The sequence below is a fragment of the Macrobrachium rosenbergii genome, chromosome 30, assembly GCF_040412425.1.
Source record: "Macrobrachium rosenbergii isolate ZJJX-2024 chromosome 30, ASM4041242v1, whole genome shotgun sequence".
Taxonomy (NCBI): Eukaryota; Metazoa; Arthropoda; class Malacostraca; order Decapoda; family Palaemonidae; genus Macrobrachium; species Macrobrachium rosenbergii.
In genome coordinates, this window is record NC_089770.1 from 9379243 (window position 1) to 9397803 (window position 18561).

At 35.5% G+C, this 18561-nt stretch overlaps 1 protein-coding gene across 1 annotated transcript; it reads right to left on the reverse strand.

Annotated features, from left to right (window-relative positions):
- Nucleotides 1-647: 647 nt before the first annotated feature.
- Nucleotides 648-16828, reverse strand: Sec8 (Secretory 8). The gene is given in 20 exon segments (XM_067131700.1): nucleotides 648-2459; nucleotides 3439-3645; nucleotides 4106-4270; nucleotides 4429-4611; nucleotides 5246-5374; nucleotides 5980-6061; nucleotides 6508-6728; nucleotides 7412-7589; nucleotides 8734-8893; nucleotides 9170-9233; nucleotides 9235-9298; nucleotides 9626-9747; nucleotides 9986-10129; nucleotides 10996-11163; nucleotides 11703-11832; nucleotides 12825-13036; nucleotides 13319-13484; nucleotides 14217-14386; nucleotides 14690-14851; nucleotides 16748-16828. Coding segments are annotated over 20 exon segments (2958 nt in total). The 5' UTR covers nucleotides 16811-16828; the 3' UTR covers nucleotides 648-2291.
- Nucleotides 16829-18561: the final 1733 nt, after the last annotated feature.

The following is an 18561-nucleotide window of genomic DNA, read 5'->3' on the forward strand; positions in this document are numbered from 1 at the left end:
TTAAAATATTACAAATCTCATCATGATGAAATAAATTCTACAATTGAGGAATTTCTGAAATTTCAATAAGTTACATGACAACACAGCCTTACATCAAAATCTTATTAAACATTAAAATAATAGCTATGAAAGCATAAGATTCATGATCCCATTTACTAAAATTTTGTTTGTGCACTGAATGTGAAAAATAAGAATGTTCCTATTATGTCCAGAAACCCAGAGAGTTTGAATACATATTTACCACATATTTAGCAACAAGATTCCTGTAAAGTAGCTGATTTATTGCTTTTTAGTTTTCTGTAAAAGAAAATTGTTGTGCTGGCTTTGTCTGTCTGTCCGCACTTTTTTCTGTCCACCCTCAAATCTTAAAAACTACTGAGGCTAGAAGGCTGCAAATTGGTATGTTGATCATCCACCCTCCAATCATCAAACATATCAAGTTGCAGCCCTTTAGCCTCAGTAGTTTTTATTTTATTTAAGGTTAAAGTTAGCCATAATCGTGCTTCTGGCAACATTATACAATAGGCCACCACCGGGCCATGGTTAAAGTTTCATGGGTCATGGCTCATACACCATTATACTGAGACCACCGAAAGATAGATCTATTTTCGGTGGCCTTATTATACGCTGTAGCAGCTGTACAGAGAACTCGATTGTGCTGAAGAAACTTCGGCATATTTTTTACTTGTTTTTTTGTAGAAATGGCCTATGTAACTAATGTGTTATACCAATAAATTGCAGTCTGGTCAATAATAACAACACCAAAATTGTTCCTCAAAAATTAACAAAAAAATTGAAACATTTTACTGTACAACCAAAGCAGCATGGAAAGTTGGTTAACTCATCATCAACATTTCAATGTCAGATTTTCTCTTTAAGGGGTTTAACTTGCAATTTACTACAGTATCCCATTGTCTTCTATCCTGCACACTTTCTGCCTGAATTTCCACCTTGTCTACGCCCTTCTATTATGCCCTTTCACTATGAGTTGTAGTATTTTCCTAGTGATCTTCACCCTACTGTACTATAAAATCAACTACCTCACAAATTTGGTTACATGGTCTTGCTCATCACATTCTTCAAACTGTCTTGATCTCTTTTACAACATATCTGTAAACAATTTACCAATAATCAACTACATATTTCTGGAAAGCATATAAGAAAAATATTACATGATGCTTTTTTTTTCTTATAAAGTTTATTACAATTTAATCAGGTTATGAATCCAAGTTGCATATTTCCATGACAGATATTGACAACCCTAGCAGACTTTTAACAAAGAACCAGCCTTTGGCTTCTTGGACTTTTTAAAATACTTAAAATTCCTCCAACCATTTCATCCAGGCACATGCAAGGAAGGATGATAATATCAAAGTAACACAGACACTCATAAAAAAAACAATGACTTAAATTCGAATTTAAGACAAGCTTGGGGCAAAATTCATCACCATCATTTCACATTTTTACATTTAATTTTTCCTTTACGTGGTCAAATGTGACCTAAAATCTGTCTGCCTGAATTTCCACCTGGTTTAAGCCTTCATCTGTGCCTCTATTCTTCATAATCTTCAAGTCCTTCCTGCTGGTCTTCATTCTTCTACTTCCATATATAATACTTTTCTGACAAGCCATCTCAATAATAATCAGTGAAAGTGTTAAAATAATATCTTCAAGAATGTTTTTCCAAGCTCCCAATTCCCTTGCATGATAGTTAATTCTGGGATGGGCATAAAAACATTAATCACAAATTATTAAATGTACTGCTAATGCGGACGCTCATGTCTGCACAGAACTGACATAAGGAAAGTGATATAATGTAACAAATGCTACGGCATGTATGCCTTTGAGAGCAACAAAACCAGCTTAAAAGTGTAATCATAACATCAGTCATTTTGCATTTCCAATTTATCGTGCTAAGACACCTAACCATACAAAAACCAGCATAACTACAGCATAAGAATCAACATCTAATTAACAAGTGGTTACAAGACATGTAGTAAACAATGACTAACAAACTAAAAAGCTGAATTATCATGTAACTTGTAATTTACAATGTTGAAAGTAGTTTGACTCTAACAAATTTATGAGTGTGATGCAATAATAAAAAACTATTGATTTTAATAGTAAACTACATTAAATACTTGTATATTGTACAATATATACATATTACAGATTAAATATAAAGAATAACAAATCTCTCTATCTGTACATAACTTCCTACTCTTAGCAACCATAAGAGCGCCATTTACATATCCGTTTAACAAGACCCCTGAACACGATCGTGCAAGAGCCTAGACCGTCACACCAACGTCACCCAAAATCTCAGACAATCGTTGCAGGCTAGCATGCAGTGCCTCCTGAGAACTTCCAGGAGAGGAACGGTGCAAGAGCTGCAGGGCATTTATGTATTCTAGTTCTGAGAACTGCTTTCCTCGATTCATTATGGCATTAAGGATTTCCTGGGGAAAGAAAAAGTCAGGGTTTAAATATTCTTGAAGATATCCTTTGTGATTCATGGGAATAGTTTTTATATGCTAAATTCTGTTTCAGTTTGACATAATCAGAATCATTTAAATTTGTTAAAAAATAACTTTTAACATCCTGTTACTGCATATAATAAATGCTTTTAAAACTACACTTTTAACCACAATCCTCCTTGTGAAAAATAAGCATTTCCAACTTCCATACATCTTTCCTCAACAACACTCTGCTTAACAAAGTAACTATAGCTATACTTTTAGCTGAGCTATAAGTGTGCTGAGGTTACAAAGGTAAATGCGATATCATTATTGTATTCTGTGATAAAGACTGAAGAGTTAAAAACTAATCAAACCTCACACTGCACATCAAAGCTTCTAAAACAAACACAAATCTCAACTGATCTAAAGCACACACAAAATCAAACTGCTCAATTGCTTCCTTACATGCAAAAGACAATAAAAGTAATAGAGGTGTTACCCCTTACAACAAGACTCCCTATTTTTTTCTAATGAGCAAAGCCAACCAGACGGACAATCTTATAACCTTTTCTTACCTACACACAAATAAACAATAAATATGAAAAGGCAGAAGCTACGAACATTCCTTTATTTCCTTTAAATATCAATGGCAGAACTAAAGAAAAAACCTATGGTAGTACAGTTACCCTTCGATCATTCACACAAAAACATCCATGGGGGGTTGGATATACAGTATATCAAGTGTAGAAAAAGGAATAATGACTAGGCTAGCCTTGGTTATGCGACCTCTGAGCTACCGAAAAATCCTAATATAGTTATCCAATAACTTCATCTCCTCCATTTTTACTTCTTGTTAAGAATGAATCCTTTGGGCAAGCCCTACGTATCTTAGAAATATGACTGCGATTTTTTAATCTACTTTTTCAACAGTAAAATAATAATACATTAATAAATACATTTAAGAAAAAAGTTCACTAACCTCTGGGGTATGGTAAAGCATTTCGTAATACTGTCGTGCCTGATCTAACGCCAGTTCTCGGGTCATGGTTATGTTTGTGAGCTGTTGCTGAATGCTGAAGATGTTCCGACACATTTTCTTTATCCCATTTTCATTGATGCGTCGAATATGGATGATGGACGTCATCAGGATGTTGGCTATTAGTGGTCCTAGACCTTCAAAAATATACTGGGAAAAAGAGGTTTCCATGAGATACGTTATAAATACAGGGAGAGAAGGTACTGAAGAATTAAGGATAAGTTACAATAAAGATAACAGAAATATCAAAATGCTACATGTGTAACTTGAAAATGTAAAAAGTCTGTGTATGTTTATTGCATCTCTGATGTTGCATGACTCAAAATGAGAATGAGTATACCTTTGCAAAAGTTCATCATAATTCAAATACTTAAGTCAATTTCAAGCTTAAACTTCTATATAGTTAAAACTATTATTAATAAAAAGATTTCTTGGTAACCCCAGACAAAGTTCCAGTTTCACAGCACCTACAGCGCACTTTACAGTACATCTTACTGAAGGATCTTTGCCATTTTCCTTTTGCTCCCAATGGCACAACTGTTCCCTTTAGATTCTTCCTATGTAGCTGTCTTGTTTTATTAAGCTCTCTATTAATAACTTAGCCCCTTACCTTGCACTTCCTTGGATGCAATGTATTGGCGAGAGCCTCATCGATGGTAGCAAGATCTTTTATCAGTTTCAGTACTTCTGTGTCTGGTTCTTGTGAATCTAATCCAGACGCAAAGCTGCCACCTCTTGCAATTGGCAATAAATAAAAGAAACAGTGGAGGCGAACCTGAAAAGTACAGTGTTTGATGAATTCCATAGCTATTTGTTTCAGTATATAAATTATATTTGTACCATGTACAAACTGGTAAATACTTGTACACAAGTCCATTGTATCCTAAATGAAACATACCAGCTATCATTTTTAAATGAAGCTTCCCGACTCACCTCCAAATGGAGCACCAGCAAGCAAGTGTGAGCAAGTTCTTCAAAGTCCTTCGCTAACGATGTGAGAGTCTGAACCGAAGCGTCGGACACAGGTGGTACTTCACCCGACGCCATGATACCAGTTGAAGTAGACTTCACAGGTAATGAGGTAGCAAACTTTATGATGCAGGTTCCAAACCATTCCTGAAAAAAAGGCAGAGTAGTTTAACTATACATAAACTTACAACTAATGAAAGATGGGTAAAAAGATATTTATATGCTGCATTTTGGCTTAGTGTTCAATAATATACAGCATGTAACATTGTTTATGGTAACTTGACTGGAGCACTGCTCAATTATCAGATTATTCTATTATTTTACAATACATGAAACTGTGCACCCAAGTTCAAATCAAAATTATAAAAATTGTTTAACAATAAATATAAGGTATTTGTAACTTAATGTATTGGTTTTATATACAAAAACTATTGATCTTTCTTTATTCTTTCTTTCTTTAAATCTTAGGCTGAAAACCATTATGGACAGAGTCAACGAACTACAAACAATAAACCCAAGAGGGCTCCAAAGCGAAATCAGCCTCCAGGGAGACAAGTTGCAGGAAAAGGTGATAAATAAATAAATGAGGGAATATAAAATAAGACCAAAACACCTGAATTCAGGAGACACCAGCAGAGAGCAGGAATGAATTTGCTCCACACTCAAATATTTGGAGATCGAATTTCCTTAAATTTCTTTTTCTACATTCGTAAAGTGTATTTCAATAAATCTTAAGAAAAAGATCAAACCCTTTATCCCCAAAGAAATGAAGTCTACATACTAAACTCTCTTGCAGATGACCCAGTGTACGTAATTGAGCAGGATCAGCCAGAATTTCATGCTGTGGAATCAGCTGATCACCTAGATTTCCAGTCAAAATCTCAGCTTCCTTACGATTCCTTTCACCAACCTGAAAGAAAATGAAAATATATGGTCAGAGTAAATACAACTCCTATGAGCATCAGCAAAAATACGTGGGAAAGTTTACCATGTAACATCAATGCTGTAATGTCACTCGTCCCCTAAAATAGTTCTACTTGTACCAGCAAAATCGTATTGAGATGCTTACCCATTTAACCACTAATATTATTGCTAATATTCACAACAGAATCCAAAATTCAGCTCACATAAAGAAACCTCAAAAACTAGCACCAATAAGGAAGTTTATGAATTTGGAAGAATCCAAAATAAAGATAACATAATAACCTAAATACAGTACTGCAACGTAAAATCATTAATGTTGTCCACTGGACATCTGTATCATTCTGTATTTTTTGGCTTGATAACTCTATAACACATGGAGAATTCTCTTTAGCTGGAATAAGAGCTATAGGCAGTACAGGGCAGTTTATATGCCAATTCTTCGCATACTTCAACAATTCTGAGTAGTAATTTAATTTGTGAATATTCTGTTATACAGTATTTCCAATTTTTCTTGTCATATCCTTGTGATATCATTCAGTTATAATAAAGGACACCACACTAAGCCATAGTAACATTAAAAAGCAATCTTACTTCCTCAGGATTTTCATCTCCCTCTACAGAGTTCTCTGATGATGAAACTCCAGCTTGTAGCGCTCTCCAGTTGGGAAGATCTCTGTTGTGAAGAAATATTGTCATTAGTGTTCAATAGCTAAACCAACATAAGTCCATGCATAATACACAAGAATATCCACTGTATGATGGGGAAAACAAAACATGGAAAACACGACTGTGAAAGAACTGGACATCGTTATAAACTTCCATTCTGTATGCCAAGTGCATACGATTTTGCTTATTTCAACATTACTTCTGAATCTTAATCAGAACAACCACGTAAAGGTCTGATCTGCTACAACACCATTACTGTCCACACAAATCAAAAATTTAAAAGTGGGTAAAGACTAAAAAGAATGGATGAAACAACAGAAAGCCTGTCAACAAGGGGCCATGAGAGCTTTGCTAAAAATATTTAGTACCAATAACAATGCACAAAGAAAGGCACTCTGCTGAAATAACCACTCAGGAAATAATAAGCAAATTAAGAATAATGAGCACAAATACCTCAAAAATCGACTTATGTCTTCATCCTTGGCCCAGGTAGCAGATATAATGCGCTTATCCTCCGAATCTGGCTGGGTAATGCCCCTATACGCTGCCTGGCAGGTTTCTCGGTAATTCATGAGCGTGTTGCACATCATAGATACAAAATGATCAGCATACAAGGGAAGAGCACTCAATAACCATCGAAGCTCTTCAATGCTCTGCCAAACACTTATGCTGCTCTGTAAGAAAAATGAAAATGCAGTCATTCTCAATCAATCATTTAGCACATTAGTTTAACTGGACCATGCAATCACATTTCTAGACACTACATGGCTTATCAAAAGTGTAATTTACCACAGAGATGTAAAAATTGGGACAATGAAGTTGAAGAAGTTGGACTAGTAGATAATTAAAGACCAAAATGAATGAATGAATGAAGACAATGATAAGAAACATTGCAGCTCAAGGTGACAAAGTCAATTATTTATTTATAAAATAAAAAAAACAGTTCAGCCAGACCAATGAGCTAAAAGTCTTAGCATACTTAGGGCTGGCACAAAGGATTTGTCCTTATGACAGGAATACAGCCATAGTTTATCTAAAAACTTTACAAAAATTTGACGACAGTCTGAAAATGTAAAGATTCTGAGAGAATGTCTTTAAAGGTGTTTGTGCCCAATACTTTGTCATTTTCTGTCAACTGAAATTTGGGCATTCATACAAAATATGTTTTACTGTTAGTGTTGTACTTCACTGCCTACAAACAGGAACTGGAGCCATGAGGGGTGGCCAATAAGTAACCATGACCTTAACAAGTGTCCATGCAGCAAGGCACATATGCGATACGCCTGTAAGGTGTGCACAAATAAATTCAGACATGAAATATAACCCTATCTTTGTTATCTCAATGAACTGTACCTACCTGGAGCAAAGGTCTTGTGACTTTCAGTGACTTGAGCACCTGAGGATCTTTGCACGTCCTCCACTGATCCAGCGCCTTCGTAGCCTGCTCTAATCTGGCAGCTGTTTCTACATGCAACTGTGCCAGGAAGGCATCCTTGATATAGTCATTGATGAACACATACAATGTACAATGGGTTCTGTGGGAGAAGAAAAACAAATGAACTGGATAGAGTCACTGATTAATATGCAAGACCAATTCATTCTTTTTTAAAATCAGTACTTGGGTTAAAAGCATAAAAGAATTCGTAGTACAATCTTCACAGGGCTAGTGAGTGAAAAGTTGCTCTCGATTAGAAGTGGACATACACATTCACAACCTTAACTGGTATATATAAAGTTCTTCAATATAACCTCATTGTTCTGGGTACTCTTGTTTTAAAGCTGAGATGTCAAAAGGATATTATTCTCTTATTGTGCTCAAACATTAGCGTTACTTTAAAAAAAAAAGTGGTAAACCCTTCCAGTGAGTCCTCATATGCAACGGACATATGTAACTGCAATATAAATGAGAGTAAGCAGACCTAGAGCATATGGTGAAGCAATGAATATATCACAAGCACAAAATTAAGAGAGCTAAGGATCTTTTTTCAAATTCTGAAGAGACAGTGTTTGTGTGAGTGATCATAAGATTCGCTAACATGGGCACAAATTTTTTAAGTTCCTAAGCAAGGCATAAAACTTCTTGAGTTAGTCTGCTGATGTGAAGGGATGTACACCTTCATATTACACCTAGAACCAATAGACTCTGGGCTTTGAAGTACATAGTTAGGTCTTCCTACAAAATCTAAGACTTAGTACACATACTTCTGCATTATTGTTGTCATCACCACAAATACCTCTCCATCTCAATTTCCTTTTCTAGCGTTGGACAAGAAATGAGTTGTCACTATAATTTTTTCCCAGTACTCAACACAACAAACAGTAATTATGTATGGCAAATTAAACAGGAATTCACAAATGGGTAATAAACTGGTTAAGGTTAACTGTCCTTTATATAAAAAACAAGGAATCAGCCTTCCGGTTTTCATAAAAAACTGCACTACAATTACAGACTAATTCTTTAGCTGCAACACTGTTTCCTACTACTAATACTTTAGTTCCATCGTATATTATTGCTCATGGTGTCTGTTTAGCCTATGCCATCTAACCTGCCTCTTCTCCATCTCACATCACCAAAAAACCTTTGTCTCCTCAGAACATTCTTCTTAATCCTTTATCTTGCATTAGTATGGATCACATTTTACAGACTTTAAGAGGTAGTACATGTGCAGAGTGACTCACCCTGGGGAACACCCAAGAGCTTCTTCAATCTCACGAATAAAAGACTGAAGGGGGTTGAAAACAGCTGTTATATTGTGAGGAGAGGAAGGACATACAAGCGCCTTTTCTGTCAAACCACTGGGTTTACTGCCACTACCAGTTGCACTGCTCGTATTGCCATCTGAAAAAAGTGAATAGCTATGTTCTTTTTTGCCTTACTAGAAAATATTTCACAGAGTACTGATTCATGAAGTTCGTTTTGAGGGGAAACAAAAGGAAAAATGTTTACAAAACAAAAGCGTATTTAACTGAAACTGAATGCAGTCATTCAAACTGACGCTATGAGTGTGAACTTACCATCTGACTTGCACAGGGCCAAAGAAAAAAACCAAAAGAAAAAGGGACGACGGCAAAGGGTGGGGCTTACTGACAAAGGAAGCATATATGTAATGTTTACCTGTAACTGACACGCTTGGAGTACCAAAGTCGTCAATGCCTTGCTCTGCTGCCTGCTCCATGAGGATATGAGTTCATGGTCATGGCATGGTATGATGCCTCAAACTTGAAGAGAGAATAGTTTTTAGACCTGGAAAAAACAAAATGACATCATGTTTGTAAAACAAAACTTATTAAATTTTCAGTAAAAGGACATCATAATAAAATGATCCATTAAGTCTTACATGAACATAACAACATCTTCAAATCTGAAATATAATTCATTACTGCTATTCATTTGACAAAGTACAGCATTTTCCCTAACAGTTCTAACTTCAGAATACAAGATTTTGATAAGAGATTGTTAACAGTATGGTATTATGTATTAACTATACTTAATTATAGTAACAGGTATATCTTAATGGGGCCTATGGCAAAGCAATTTAAAACTAATAACACAACCTGAATATTCCCTTACCTTGTTGTGCGTTTCTTGGAGAAGAAGGACGAGAGGTCAGTGGCTGCTTCATTAAATGCAGCAGGCGCCTGCTGCTGACTTGTGCCAAGCTGACTCAGATCTAAGTATTCACTTAACATTACCTGAACTGAAAAAAAAATTTAAATACCAATAATGTACAACAAATGTGAATAAGAAAAGCATATCTAAATCAAGAATAGTTTTCACTTTTGTGTCCCAAATTGGAAGGTACTGATATGAGTGATAACATCATATAGTCCTTAAGTAACTGAAATAAGATTTTTCCTTTATCCATATGAAAACGTATATAATTTACTGCCAAATGTCTGGAAAACATTCTCAAATCCAAAAAAATACAACACATACTGCTGCCTGAACTTTGGACCAAACATCGGGCATGGTATACAGGTGCAATTCCATTCCATGTTTGTCTGCAGAAACTCGCATGCTTCCTAAAACAGACTGATGAGCTGCAACTACCAGACGGAACTGTTCGAATAACACCTGAAAGTAAAGATATAGAGCTTATGGTTTTTTTTGAAAGAGGATGTTGGATGTAAGGTTCATGTCCCTCTTTTGAAATAGACCAATTGTAATTAAATTTTGCAAAACATCTAATTTGTTGGTGAAAGTGGCAATGAGTCATAAAAATGTATAAGAGTCAAAAAGAAGAACAAGGGAGTCAAATAACTGTACAATAATAACACATAATCAGCCCTCAAGATCCTGATGACAGTTAATGACATCCTTTTCCCAACCCTTGAGATCCTGATGACATAATATGACATACAGTACTCCTATTACCAACCCTCAAGATTCTGTGGCCAAATGATGTCATACACTAAAAATTTAAATAAACTTTGTGTTATTTTCACCTTTTTTGCCATTTTCTACACTATAATAAATCACAGGTATTCAGTTTCAAACAAATAAACATTGATATCTCCATAATAGGTCCCCAACTTTGCTACAGGCAAATTTTGTGATCCCCGAAATCTCAAAGGGTTAATTCAGGTGATCCATTAAAGTTGGGCCTAACCCTTCAATCTGGAAATAATCAAGAATGAAGGAATATCAGTTTTGCTTGAGTTCTGAGCTCTACCAGTAATTTATAACCAAAGTACTATCATGGAAGTTCTTATCTATTACAACATGCAGAAAGAGAAATCTCCCAAAAGAAAAGGGGAAAAATAGCGTGCATAATTGCTGGCAATAGCAATAAACAAAACAACTGATTAAATTAGAAGGCAAAAAGTGCTTTCCCCATCTCTAATCTTTAATTATAACAAGTAACTCTGATAAAGCAAAAGTAATATATAAAAATAGTTTCTTACACAGCATTCACTGTAGCACTACATTTATTCCCTCACCTGCAAAAGCTCCTGCAACAACTTGGCTTCTCTTGAGTCTGCCTTGAGATAACCTAATCCGGTGCTAGGAGGGTCATCTGGAGGTGCCGCTGGATGGTAGTCAATAATCTGCTGCGTTGTCCGCTGGATGATCACACTAAGCTCTTTCTGCATTCGACGTTTGATAGTCTACAAAATAAATATTATACATAAAACACCAATTGACTCCTTTATATTAGTATTACAAAGTAGTTACCAATGAATCACACTGTAAACTCATCTATTTTATGATCTAAAATTATATCACTGAATCACTTCTAGACTCAATTTCCTTGGTGAAAACTGGAGCAAGATAAAATTTAAAGGAGTTGGACAACTAAGAGGGAAGAGACACAAAGGATACAGATGAATAAATGCAGATATCAATGCAGTTGGGAGACTACAGGGAACTTGCAAAGGACATTGGCAATACCACCTACATTGTGCCAGTGTAACTTCTTACAGCCTCTGTAGTAAGGTAGCACCACTGCAGCACCCTGCACACAGTACAAGGCACATATCATTCTTACAGTTTGCCTTCAACAGTAGCATCAATATGATGACTGTGCCTTGCATGATACACCACAAATGGTAATAAAAGACTGCTATGATACTTCAGGCCCCTGACTGCATTGCTTTGCTTTTCACACTGTACATCGTTATGAACAAAGTCATCTCCAGCAACCTACCTCTACAGCCTCTGGTAACTTTCCAAGAAGAGCCAGGCACTCAACTAAAATGGCCATAAAATGTTGAGGGTTTGCCTCAGGATCAGTTCCACTGACATCTTCCTCTATGCTCTTTCCTGGTTCCAGGCCTCTGTGCATAGACAAAAACTAAGAATTACACAAACTACACAAATTTAAAATTAACATACCTATCTTGGTCCTACAAAACAAAATGTTATTGGCACTTTCAACAAACCATAAGTCTGGCAGGAGTTGCAATGTGTTATAATCAGTGCCAAAAGACAAGGGAGTGAACAATTCCTGTGCAAACCTAGTAAGTGAGCAATCACAGTAAAGTACAGTACAATAGTTCTTTCATTTTACAACGAAAAACAGGCAGCAATAAAGTTAACCGACTTGATGATCACTGTCCCTGGTTTCACCTCTTCTTATAAATGTAAGAGTACGGCACAGATGATATGAGTGTACAGGGTGGCTAAGGTAAGCTTAAAGGCAGCCTTAAGCCACAACCTGGCCCTGAGTCCTGGTCCTCATGAATTCAAAGCATTTTTGTGTTGACTTTGCTTCTTTCTACTTTTCTATGTATTACTCTAAAATGAAGTTCATTGACTGTTTAACTAAAGTATATTGCATTGCTCTATTCTGATTAGCTAGTCCTAGCTTTGTTTTGCTTTCCTTATAATATCATTAACTATTAGATTTTTGTTATATCGTTACATCATCACACAGAATAAACAGAATGACCAATAAGACTAAAAACCAAGGTTTTTCCAGGATAGGCTAACATGATTTATATACCTTAAACCAACATAAAGATAATTAGGCCTAGATATATACTATAATAAACATACTTTACTTAATTAATGGAAATAAAAAGAAAGACAAAAGATTACAACTGCTTACAGGTTAATTATGTGGTACAATTAAACTGACCATAAAAATGATAAAATGAAGATGAAGAGAAATAAACACAGACATGGAAACCCTTTACAGATGTAGAAACATAAATAAATGGCTTGAAAATTCAGAAAATGTCAGATATATTAGAAAGAATTGCATCAGCATGTTAATAACGACTATAAAACATTCAGCATAAGCTACATACAACTGTGTCCCACTAACTTTAACTTGTTAGGTGTGCTCATCATCTCCTGCAGATTTTTACGGGCTTTGTCAGCCTTGCTGGTCCCCAAACTGGTGCGGTCAGAACCCACACGAGTAAGCGTATTTGCAGAGTCTCTGCCAGATCCCTGGCGCCTCAAGGCTAACACCTCTTTTGTCCATCTCTGGTAAAGGTGTCTATGCAACTCCTCAATCAAATTTTCATGGAGTTTCTGGTTAATGAAAAGTAAAGTAACAATTACTTAAGATCAACCCTATGGAGTTCTCAGATAACAAGGCAACAGCATAATTATTGAGGACCAACATTAAACCATAGAATATTATGCCAAGCAAGTAAGCACCACCATATACTTTCAACATCTTCAACAATGGTTTGTTTTCTTGCTTATTATGTTTCAGTGCAAAAGTACGTGTAAGAAGAGGTCTCAGAAGCTATTGTAACCAAAACTATATATGACTTTAACAATCTCAGATTAATCTCTTTAAAAGCTTACCTCTTTTCGGGCATGAAGATCAGAATTAACCTCTTTTAAGGCCTCCACCATCTTCAAGTCGGTTCCAAGACGATTTAAGGATGTTACAAGAAGCTGTGTTGCATGAAGGAAATGCTTTTTATTCATGTAACTCCCAACACGCTCCCCAACATCTCTGACTTCGTCTCTGTAAAAGACAGTAATTAACTGTTAATCTAATATCTGGTGTAATCTAGAAGAGAGAAGGAAAATGCATGAAAGGAATAAGGAGGTTAACAGAAGAGAGATCATTTGCAGAGCTGATGCTAGCAGTAATAGATATTAGGGAGTGGAATTTCTTGATGGCTAACATTATATGAGCCAAAGCATACGGAACAAGATTTACACAGTAAATACTATTGTTTGACAAGACTTTGCTAATTGTAAATGTCAAGACCTGAGTACAGCACTGTAGCCAATCTGGCCAAGCAAATTAATTCTTCTAAAGAAAGAAATACCAAAAAAATCAGATCCAACAATTTCAATGATCTTAAAAATTGTACAACAATAACATGCAGTGGAAAATGTGAACGGAATATGATCAATTCAGTACTGCAAATGTCTTAAAAAGTATTTACGCATCATACCAATATCTCAGTAACTTTTTAGTGAACAAGGAAGATAATTATAAAATCTTTCCTGAGTATGTGAATATAATAAGTTGCATTTAATTGTCGTATGCCATCTTAGTGCTTAAAAAATAAAAATTTTATTTATTCCATACAAGCGCAATGCAATGAAATCTGCTCTTTACATAATGTGATCTGTGCCTGATCACATTATCAGAAAAACTCCATGCAAAGTAAAACTCTATGTTTTATTTTACTGTAATTTTACTAAACATGCAGTCAATTTTCAAGTGCAGTGGTATAAAACTCACATCTGCTCCAACAAAAGCATAACATGTTTGTGCTCAACACCTTCTAGCCATCTCTCTTTCAACTCATCCCGTTTGCAATGTAACAAGCGCTTACATGCTGCCAGGTTATCTTTAATAGTACGAATCCGATCTCGAGATTCTGCAAGTCGTCCTGAGACCACCTTGAAAATCTGTTTAAATAAATATTCAGTGTTAGCTGCTTCTTTTTTAAACACAGAACCATTCATTTGATAAATATTATAGCTAGTAAAGCAACAGAGAATTGGAAATATATATAAAGATGACTTAAAATATCTTTAGTGTATGGAACTGGTGCCTGCTATAAAACTCTATGTAGTACAGTATTTTTACAACATAATTTCCCAGGTCACCAGCTTGGCTTCATAGCCTTTGGAAGATAAACTTGAATAAAATATTAATTCACTTGGAAAAATCCCACAGAAAATATTAAGGGCAGTACTATATAAACTTACTTCCATAACATCTTTGAGTGATTGATCATGCTTTGTTATCAAGAGATCCAAACGCTGATCACTTTTCCGATATTCTCTCTCCAAGCGGGCTTTCTCACGATCTCTCTGCTCGTTACTTTCACTGGCAGACAACGTTCGAATAACAGACATTAACAGCCCGCTCTGAAAAAAAGATATAGTTGCATAAAAATACACAAAACACTAGAAACTGCCTTGCAATATAAATGAATTCATCATAGATTTATCTTGAGTGTAATAGAAAATAAAAACCTTGGGTAAATACTTCAGACTGTAATGACCATATTTTATATCGTCCTTTTATTGTCAGCTGAATTACAGAAAATCTGCCTAACTTTAAATAAGCTAACAGTATGAGAGAGACAATGCTGAATACCATGTAAAATTATTCACAAAAGTTATGTCCAGTACTTCTACAGAGTAAAGTTCTGAATTAAGGAAAGGACTCATGAAGTTCAAGTTTGCTTTTAGTATGAGAAATTAAACAAAAATTATCTCTCATTTCTGATGAAAATCAAGCTTAGCTACAAATGGCATACCAAACAGTAAGTGTAATTGCAATTAATTAATGCCTAGCCTGATGTAACCTAACTCACGTCCCAAGTAATACAGCCTAACACCATAACTTGATGTAAAGCTAACCAATCCTATTTCATGGAATTCAACCTTTCACTTTTTTTTTTTTAAGACAAGGAAGTTTAACCTACGAAATGATTGGTTTAGATTAAAATAGCTGTGCCAATGTGGACCCATCCCTTCTGGAGGCCCTTAAGTGTGTAAAATTGATAAGATACTTGATGCTGACCTCTGGAATCTGTCAACCAACAGAAAAATAAATAATCACAAGACACTAGTCTAACCTCACACCACCAATATTAAAATATGCAATAGATAAGGTAACTGAAGATACTGAACATAAACTAAACATTTCTATGAAACTATGTCAGCTGGTTTACACAATGCAATCTAAATAAAACAGCTTAGACTACACATAGCCTATCCTGAATGTATTTGTTAACTACTCTAGAAGTGGTAAAGCAGTAAAAATCATGATTGTTCCACAGGCCTATAAACTCTTTGCCCCATCAAATATAAGCCTTCCACCAACTGTATTCAATTTCTGATAGTGAACCATATTTGAACAGGCTATGCATTCATTTAACATAACCTAGCTTAAGTTAGCCTACTCTGGGTTTGGTAAGGCTGGTTTGAGGTTCTAGGCTTTGGCTGTTTGTTGTTAACAAATGAGAAATCACAGCCTTCCAAACGACACCTGGACAATCAATTCTGGGATGAGTGTAGAATGACGGGAACAGATGCCACTGACGAAAGCAAACCTAACCTTTCCCAGAAGGCCATGTCCTGACCTAAACTGACTTTACCTTCCTAATCTCACTTAGGGCGCCATGCCCTGACTGGGCCAGGGGGCTTTGCCCTCGCCCTGGACCCCCCAAGCAGCCTAACACTAAACATGGGAAGGCCCGTTCCCATCGTTCTCCAAATTAACCTCAATTTTAAAGGATATTTTAGGTTTAAAAGCTTCAAAGATCACAATCTTGCCTAAATTTATCAAGGGCATTGCCATTGAAAGCCTAACCCATGCCAAGCCTTGAACTTTGTAAAAACATTGCAATAAGCAACCGAATGGTAAGAGAACTGAAAAGAGAAGGAATGGGCTGAACTACCTTGACGATGATCTCAGCTGAGGATATGCTAAAGACTGGTCTCGGGTGGCCCTACTTAACCACCAAAAGCCTTGGTTACCCAGTACAAAAGATATAGCCTACAAACTACGATGACATGTACCTAATAATTTCTAACGCCCAATATATACTGTCACTAAAGATAGACCACAGCGAATACAAAAGCAAGATTATTTATGTCAATTGTGTTGCTGAAGTTCAGGTTAGACCAGACCTGCCAAGGCAATGATATTTCACGAAGAAGTTATACCTTCCCGAAGTGCTTGACCATTTCCAATAGACTCTATGTTACTAAATGTATAATAAAACTGTTTATCAGTTCTAAACTAAAGCTTACAGATTCTTTAGGGGGCTGTTTTCCAGCCCTAGCAGGCCGCTGGGGCGTTCCTGTGTCAGCCATACTTGTTTTGTGTTCGTGTTCTATGAAAGCATCAAAATTATTACTAATAATTTAGTATAAAATGAAGTTTATACAACAAAATATCAATAATTAAATTTTAATTTACATATTAAAGCTAAAAATATATTAAATATTCAGTATAACGACAAGATTTTACAAAAATTTACCCATAATCTAATTAATCAAAGATTACGATAATGAATTCGGACAATCATGTAAACATCCCAGGATAGGGTACGAGCCTAATGTCAAACCGTACTTTTGACAGCAATTATCTGTCTAGAAAGATCTTAATGATAACCGTCATATTTTAAATAACACATAACTGGATTCCTTTGTATACAAAGAAAATAGATTATCTTACAAGAAAAACAACTGGAAATGGCTGCATAAACATAAAAACTATTTAAACAAAAGAAATATGCTGGATATTTATTCCCGGTGGAAACAAATGACGTGTTGACTAGATAATCAAGTAGCCAATGAAGTTTTAAATACAATATATATATATATATATATATATATATATATATATATATATATATATATATATATATATAGTTATATATATATATATATATATATATATATATATATATATATATATCATAACCAAGAACAAACACCAAATAAATAGCCACTTATATTCGGGAATTCCTTACATTTTGTGTTGGGTGTATTATATTTAAAAGTATGCCTATAATTTCAGAGTTTGTTTGTCTTGAGACCGAAGCTCTTCATTATCATGACTATATATGTATAATTATATATATATAAACAACTGCTTTACAACTACCTACATGTCCATGTCTCTAAATTTACTTTTCCTTATGTCTATTCTTTCACACACACACCTCCTTACTAGTCTCTTGCATAGGCAGTGTTTTTTTTTTTAACACTTTTTCGTTTGGACAACTACGTATCGTCTAAGTCCTCCTTCCCACTTCCTTATAAACTTCGAAATTTCAAATGTTTTTTAATCCTACTCTCCTCTTTCATTCTCTCCACGTGACCAGAGAACCTAAAAATAAAGTAAGTCCTGTCACCAATGCGAACCATCTACCAATTTTTAGTTCCATCTATACGTTTTCAAATTTTCAAAGATTCTCTTATCTTATGCAAATGCCAATCTTTCAAAGATTCTCTTATCTTATGCAAAGGCCAATCGGAAGGGTAACATAAAAATTCCTCTTCTAACATTTCTTATCTAGAGCGTTTTCCTTTTTGTTCCCGCTAAACCCGATGTAAGTAATTAACTGGAGGCTATCTGGCGTCGTCACTGCCCGGGTCATTGACAGCAGACCCGGGCTAGACAATTGGTCAAGGGGCAAAATTAAAAATGTTTATTTTTTTTATTTGAAAAGTAGAAAATAAAACAAAAAAGGTCAGTGAAATTAAATAACGCACGGTTTAGACTGAACTATATCATTGCTCTCTACATGGTTGATCTGTCGACCAGTGAAGTTTAGTATCACTGATATTACTGATTATTGCTGAAACGTGCACCAGACCGTAGAAGCCTGGTCAGAGCAGCAGTGGATCACAATGATGACTACAAAGTCATAAAAGTGTAAGAAGTGGGAATTAGAATAAATCACGTAGGAGAATAATCATTAATTAGATTCAAATAACATATCTATGTTCTATCCCTAATCAAGAGGTGACTCACCTGGTAAACGAATATCGGCTCTGGCACCTTGACCCAACTCAGGACGCCCCTCAGTGCCCATGGCGGTGGCTGGACGTAAGAC